This window comes from Tiliqua scincoides, chromosome 2, assembly GCF_035046505.1.
Source record: "Tiliqua scincoides isolate rTilSci1 chromosome 2, rTilSci1.hap2, whole genome shotgun sequence".
Lineage (NCBI taxonomy): Eukaryota > Metazoa > Chordata > Lepidosauria > Squamata > Scincidae > Tiliqua > Tiliqua scincoides.
In genome coordinates this window covers 120,065,065-120,072,571 of record NC_089822.1, presented here as the reverse complement: position 1 = coordinate 120,072,571, position 7,507 = coordinate 120,065,065, and the positions used below count along the sequence as shown (strand labels likewise).

The 7,507-nt window shown below is 45.3% G+C and overlaps 1 protein-coding gene across 1 annotated transcript; it reads left to right on the top strand.

Annotated features, from left to right (window-relative positions):
* The first annotated feature begins 1,666 nt into the window (after positions 1 to 1,666).
* On the top strand, positions 1,667 to 2,623 carry LOC136638722 (olfactory receptor 13H1-like). Its single transcript, XM_066612756.1, has one exon. It carries the CDS (start codon positions 1,667 to 1,669, stop codon positions 2,621 to 2,623), a length of 957 nt encoding a protein of 318 aa, XP_066468853.1.
* Positions 2,624 to 7,507: the final 4,884 nt, after the last annotated feature.

Genomic DNA, 7,507 nt, shown 5'->3' with positions numbered 1-7,507 from the left:
TGTCTAGAGGAGTGCATGTATAATTGCACAGGTTCTGCAGCCATTAGGGCAAAACAAGGGGGACCCACAACAAAATGCCTGCAGCTCCCTTAAAAGAGTGCTTTTATCCCAGTTTTAAATTTACCTGGAACAGGATTTTTTAAAGCAATGTTTGAATCTTTCAGAAAAAAGGAAGACACTTCAGGAGGGGAGAAGAAAAGGGGCATCTTGACCCTCCTACTTGCCTGAAACCTTCCATGGCTGGGTTTTAAAGTGCTACAGGGCTTGGTTTCAGGGCTGGCTGATGGATCTTGCTATATAGGATGGGGAGGGGGGAGAATAATAAAGAAAAATACAGGAAGAGAAATCTGCTCATCTGAAGCTTAGTGTGATTGCAATATGTTTTCCAAAATTTGTCATTGCTGTTATGAAAAATACTGTCAAAGCACATCAAGATCAGAGTGTGTAGCTTTGTAAGCAAGCTTGCATTATGCTTTCTCTTGATAGGGCCTCCAGCTTACTTGGAAGTGGTAGGCAAACTGGTACTCAGGTGTGGCATGTTCTGGCCAGCGGCCACTGAAATTGTGTCACAGCTCATCTAAGCAGCAGGAACGGCAATGATAGTTTTTTTTCTGCAGTCTGAAGATGGTCAGGTGAAAGAAATCTGACACTGGAGTTTACTGAAAAAGGTTGCTAAGAATTTTCTGGCTGGCAGGCAGAGATGACCCAGCCAGGAGACCAACAGAACCGGCCACTTTGAGTGGTGGACTGGTGGACAGATGGAAAATGGGGTGGGGGGGAGGTGCCATTAAGTCACTGGGTGGCCTGAGGCAAGACACCTGCCCTTGGCTGCAATATGGGGATAATAATATGTACAGAGAAATCCAAAGCACAGCTAGTCAGAAGTAAGTTCCATTGCATTCAATGGGCCTTACTCCCAGGAAGGTGTCTATGGAATTGAGTCCTGACTCGCATTACAAGGTTGTTCTGCACTGAGAAATACTTAGCGTATTCAAAAAGTGCTATCCCAAATTACTGTTTTCTAGGTTCAGAGGCATGGAAGCTCATCAATATACCAGCGACACCTTGCAATGTTTTTCACTGCACAAGTATTTGCAAAGATAAAGGAACGCTTCATTGTACTTTTGAACATAGCAGAGTCTCATCTCCCCATCACTTTGTATTTCCTGTGGGTCGCCATCAAGACAATGCACATTTATTATCTTAGTAAATGGATTTGGGATTGAAGAAAATAATCAGCTATTGTATATCCAGGTTGCGGCTTGTGGTTTTAGGGTATTTCTTCCCCACTATCTACGTGGGCCCAATCCTATCCAACTTTTCAGCAGCAACGTAGCCGCACTACAGCCCAGAGTTAAGGAAACAAATGTTCCCTTACCTTGAGGAGACATCCAGGATTGCCACCCTACCACAGGATGCAGTGCATGCCCATTGGAACGGTTACATCCGTGCTGGAAAGTTGGATACAATTTGGCCCCAAAGGTTCTAAGGCTAGGTGGAATACTAACCTGCCGGATTCACGTTCTTAAACTATAACGCTAAACTGAGCACGCAAACTAGTAGAATTACATAACCTGTCCACAATTAACAATGAGGAGAACATGATCTCATATTCCAACTAATCTATATTTGCCCATTTTACCTTCCATGCAGGTAATAGGACATCATGGTCATACTTTACAATTCCACCCTTCCTGCAAGCAAGAATGAGAGTGAGCCAGAGATCTTCCTACTGACTGGTCTCTCCAGCCAGCCCTTCATTCGTAAGGTGCTCTTTGTGGTGTTTCTTTTCCTCTACCTGATCACCATCATGGGGAACGGACTCATTGTGCTATTGATTGCAGTAGATTCGCACCTCCACACCCCCATGTATTTCTTCTTAGGCAACCTCTCCCTTCTCGACATCTGCTACACTTCTAGCACGATCCCTCAGATGTTGGCCCACAACCTTGCAGAAAATCCCACCATCTCCCATGCCAGGTGTTTTGCTCAGATGCTCATCTCCCTCTTCCTTGGTGTGACGGAATGCATTTTGCTGGCTGTCATGGCGTATGACCGCTTTGTGGCTATATGCAGCCCTCTCCACTACTCACTGATCATGAACAGAAAGGTGTGTGGTTGTTTGGCTGCCTCTGCATGGGCCTTGGCTTCTCTTCTATCTGTTGTACCATCCTTCACCATGAAGATCCACCTATGTGGTCACAATGTTATCAATCATTTTTTATGTGAGGTGCAAGCTGTAGCGAAACTGGCATGCTCAGATATCTCTGCCAGTTTGGGTGTTACACTAGGCAGCAGTGTTTTTACTCTTCTTGTACCATTTGCCTTCATTCTGGTGACTTATGTTCGCATTGGTCTGGCAGTGTTGAGAATCCGCTCAGCACAGGGGTGGAGAAAGGCTCTCTCTACATGTGGCTCTCATCTTACAGTGGTTGGGATCTTCTATGGCACAGCCATAGCTATGTACTTGAAGCCACCAGACAGATCTTCAGACCAGGACAAATTTGTTGCAATCTTCTATGGGGTGGTGACCCCTATGCTCAACCCTCTGATTTACAGTTTGAGGAACAAGGATGTGAAAGCAGCGTTCTGGAGAGCAACGGGAAGGAAAATGGATTCCTAAAATTTAATGAATATATTGGAATATTCCTCTTAGATTCTCAAGTGGGAAAAAGTACTTGTTCAAGCAGAGAAATATCAAGTTGCTGAAGAATTATGCACCCTCCCTCCATCGTTTTTCAGCTTCAGACTTATTCCTCTTTAAGCTATTTCTCTGTAGAAGAACTGACCTTTGTCCTGATAACACATATATAGGAATGTTGAAAAGGCATAGTTTACCCTCATAATACTTGGAATCTTCAAGGTTAATTTTGTTTGTGAAGAGGCAAGTGAGGAAAAACATTAGGAAATAGTTATGAAATGTTTTTGGAACAACATATTAAGCAGAATAATTTTATTGGAAAAATTGGGGACTGACCAAGGGCATTAAATGTATGCTGCTAAATGGAACTGGGATGGAATAATGTTACAGAAGAACGTGACTCGCAGAGCAAATCTGTGCATGTTTACGTGGATAGAAATAAGAAACGTACACAAAAGTGAGCATAGAATAGCAGGTTTCGTCTATATCAGTGTTTCTCAATAGGATTGGGCCCTAAGAGCCTGATCCAGAGCCTGGCTATTTTTTATTTTAAACCTCAGGATTCTTCAGCCTCAAGCATCCAGTTTCAATGTGATTATACAATGTGGAATCAGTCTATTATTTATAAAAGTTGTAAAATATCACTTATTATACATTATAAAAGAATGAGAAAGGGTCATTTTCTATATTACTTGGAATGTCAGTGAAAATGCTTACATGTAATTCGATTCCCAGAGGTACCTTGGAATGATGCTGTTTCATGATGCAGAATCATTGGGAGGAGGGTACTGTGGGTAAAAAGGAGGCCATCAGCCTCCACTGGAGAGGAGGAACAATGCAGCAAGGGAACAGTGTTCTGGCAGAAACGAAATGGAGAAAGAAGGAACAGTGAAAGGTGTGACAGGTAGGCAAGTTTTGCACACATGCCCATTCGTTGCCAACCCTCACAAAATCTGGCTGAAAATTCTTATTGAAGAAATTTGGATCTTCCTTCAAAACAATAAGACGTTAGTGGCCATTAACCTTTCGTCAATAACAAAGTCTGAGGTTACATATAGACTAATGGCCCAATTCTATGGGCTGCTGCTACCACGGGAACTAGAGCCACACTTGTCAGGACTGCATCCAGAGAGATCATGGATGTTGGAGGCCTGCCCATGGAGGTGAGTTGGCAGATTGGAAGTAATGAACAGGGATGGGAACTTGGCACTGCAGTGAGAATCGAGTCAGTGCCCAAGTCTCCATCCCCAGCAACTCAGCTTGTGCATGAGTTGTAGCGAGTGCTTGTGGTGACTCGCCCCCCCCCCCAAAATATTCCCAAATCAATTTGATTAGAGTCTTTTGAGAAGTGGGCAGCATGGGTCAGGCACACCAGGGCATGGACCAAACGGGACTGGGCAAGGCAGGAGAGGCTGCGTGAGAGTGAAGACAGAAGTGGCAAGCAGGAGGAGGGTCACACACAGCAGCTGGGAGGCTTAGCACTACAACCCAATCCTTTGCACCTCTACTCAGAAGTAGCCCTTTTGCGCCAGTCATTCAATGAGGCTTCCTCCTCCCAAGTAATAAAGGAGCCCGCAGAAGCCATGAGGCTGGAAAGTGTGATCGCTACGAACCGCCTGCCCCTGGCTTGCCAACCTGCTTCCCCCTCCAGGCTTCTTCAGCCAGTTCTAAGGCAAAAACCCTCTTGGGCTCCTCCTTCTGCCCTCCCTCATCCAAAGAAAAAAATCAGACTACCCAGAAATCAGACAAGAGAGCCTGCTCCTGCCTACCTCTCCCACCTCCTGCTCAATGCAAACGGAAAACATTACGCTTTCCCTGCCTCCTGGCTGGAACTGCTGGCTTCTAAATGGTCCCACAAGGTCTTTCAAGCCGTGGGGAAAAGTAGGCAAGCACACCCACTCACTTGAGTTGTTCACATTCGTTACTCATGTCTGAATCAGTGGCCTGAGGCCCGAGTCAGTGCCAGAGTCATCAACATGGGTGGCTCAAGTATACATGAGTTGGCAAAAAAGTGTACATGAGTCGGCAAAAAAAAGTGTACATGAGTCGGCAAAAAACGTGTTTTCGCAACTCGAACTTGAGTCACAACATCTGTGTTGTGTCAGAGGGTCCTCTACACAGAACTCTCCCACCCATGCAGAATGTGTTCAATCTTTGTTCTATCGAAAGGTACAGCCAAAAAACCAATGGGGGTGGGGCAATGGTATATCACCACGCCCAGCACTTAGGGTGTTGCCCCACCCATTGCATGGGGGGTGACACGCTGGCATTCCGCACCGGGTAACCCAAACCCTAGTGACGCCACTGGGAAAATGCTGCCTCTGCCTAACAGGACACATTTGCAGTCAGTGTCCTACCTATCTAGTAACTCAGTAAGAAATAAACCTGTCTTACCTTTGCTGCATTCTTACCAATGAATGCAAAGATCCCAGAAACACTGAGAAGTAGACTCATTATGGAGCTGGTCTTTTTTTTTTTAATTTAAAGCAAAAAAACTCACAAGAGGGCAAACATTTTCCAAGGAACAATCAAGCAATTCCTTTCAAAAACATAAGTAGGTGCTAGTATAGCAGTCACTCCTGACTATCCCATTTTCTAAACCAAAAGGATTTCTGGATAAGAAAGTTAATCTTGACTAAAATGACCTCACACTGGAGACAGAAGCCATAACTTTTGCCACTACCTCATGTATCAAATGAGCACCATCAGATATTACCAATGTTGAGCACCTGTGCCACGTAAGTGGAATGCATGCTACTTTACTCTGACAATTTCCTTCCAAGCAGTTTCCAGAATGCCCCCTTCACATCTCTGTTCCTCAAGCTGTAGATCAAAGGGTTCAGCATGGGAGTTAGAGCCCAGTATGCTACAGATATTACCTTTCCCTTGTCAGAAACAGACTTTTCTTGGGGCTGCAAGTACATGATCATGATTGTGCCATAAAAGATACTCACCACCGTGAGGTGAGAGCTACAGGTGGAGAACGCTTTCTTGCGCCCCTGTGTTGAACTGATACGCAGCACAGCCAGACCTATGCGCCCATACGTGACAACAATGAAACCAAAGGGTGGTATTAGGATAAAGAGACTGGAAACATGCATGAAAATCTCACTAATATGCGTGTCAGAGCAGGCGAGCTTGAGGAAAGACTGCAGCTCACATCCAAAGTGGTTGATGATGTGTTGGCCACAGAAGTCAGTGGGCTGCAACACTACTGTGATCAGAGTTATTAGGAAGGAGAAAGACAGAGACGCAATCACTAGAGAAATGCATAATCTCCAACTCATGATCTGCATGTAATGTAGAGGTTGGCATATGGCTGCAAAGCGGTCGTATGCCATGATAGCAAGGAGAATGCATTCGGCTGTAATGAGTAATAGACCAATGTACATCTGGGCCAAACATCTGGACAAGGAGATTGTGGGTCTGGGAATAAAGCAGTTGGCTAACACCTCAGGAATTATATTGCTGGTGAGGATGAGGTCTATCGAGGAGAGGACACAGAGGAAGAAATACATGGGGGTATGAAGCCGTGGGTCAGCGATACTCAGCAGGATGAGGAGGCCATTGCCAAGAAAGCTGATGAGGTAAGCCACCAAGAGGAGACCAAAGAACACAGCCTGAGCTCTTGGGTGTTGCGATAACCCGATTAAAATGAATTCAGTCACCCTTGTCCTATTTGAAGCTCCCATTACATTCTCTGCTGGGTCTCTTCTGCAAGGAAAAATAGAACAAATTGTTTATATGTGGCACTGAAAAAGGTTTCAAAGTGCTGCTGATGCCTAAATAGTTGAAATGTTTTAATTCTCTCCACCATCCATCACAAAATGAAGCATGTTGAAGTGGAATGGATGCTATAGAAGGGACCGTTATGTACATTATTCTGGCTGAAATCAATCACATGTATGGCCCAATTCTAAGAAGGTTCTGCACAGGCAGAATGTCCATTCAGTTACAAAGATGCTGTAAGCCTTCCCCCTGGTGCCAGCAGTTGTCAGGAGGCCCGCTGGAGCAACTAGGTCCAGCACAGAGGCGGAAGGAGGGCAGAAAGAGGGTTGAACGGGATGGTGGATGGTGGAACAGAGTGGCAAAGGGGGTGCGGTGTGGGCAGATTGGAGCCAGAAGGGGAACAGGACTGGCAGCGCTATTGTGCTCTATATCCAAAACCCATTCTTGGGCCTGATCTGTCTACACAGATCAACGTGGACTTGCACCAGTGATATCGCTGGCACAGGTCTCAGTTGATCCCTTGTGGCTGATGGAGCTTCTGCTGGGACAAGCAGACTAATGTCCCCTTACCCCAAAGAGACCTCCAGCAGCCAAAGATGCCCTGCAACATCACCGCACAGGGATTTATGTTGGATTGGGTTGCTAGACTACAATCCTATACACTCTTACCTGAGAGTAAACCCTACCAAATCCAGTGGAAGATAATTCTGAGTAGACACACAAACTATTTCTGAGCTAGATATTGGATTCATTGAAATCAATAAGCTCAGGGATGCCTAGTTGTAAATAAATGGCTATGATCCCTTTTATTAATCTGCCTACTCAAGTCATATTCAAATTATGCAAGGGCACCCTAGACCTCCACTGCTTTCTCCTAAGGAAAACTAGAACCCAGATTAAATCAAAAGGCTTTTAACAAAACCAAAAGATATGCCCCCTTCACGGGCACACACTCAGCAAATCTCTGGGTGGGGGGAGCTAACCATGCACCCTGACACTGACACATTCTGCTGGCCACTTTGCCTGGAGACCAGGCACTTGCCATTTATAAGTAGGGGATGGGACTGAACATTCAGGGGGTTCTTCCATGTCATTTGAAACCCTGACCTTTCCAAATCATGTGGAGGAACCCTCTCT

What these genes read in the sequence shown, in the direction of transcription:
- LOC136638722 (XM_066612756.1), top strand. Translation starts at nt 1,667, where the DNA reads ATGGTCATACTTTACAATTCCACCCTTCCTGCAAGCAAGAATGAGAGT.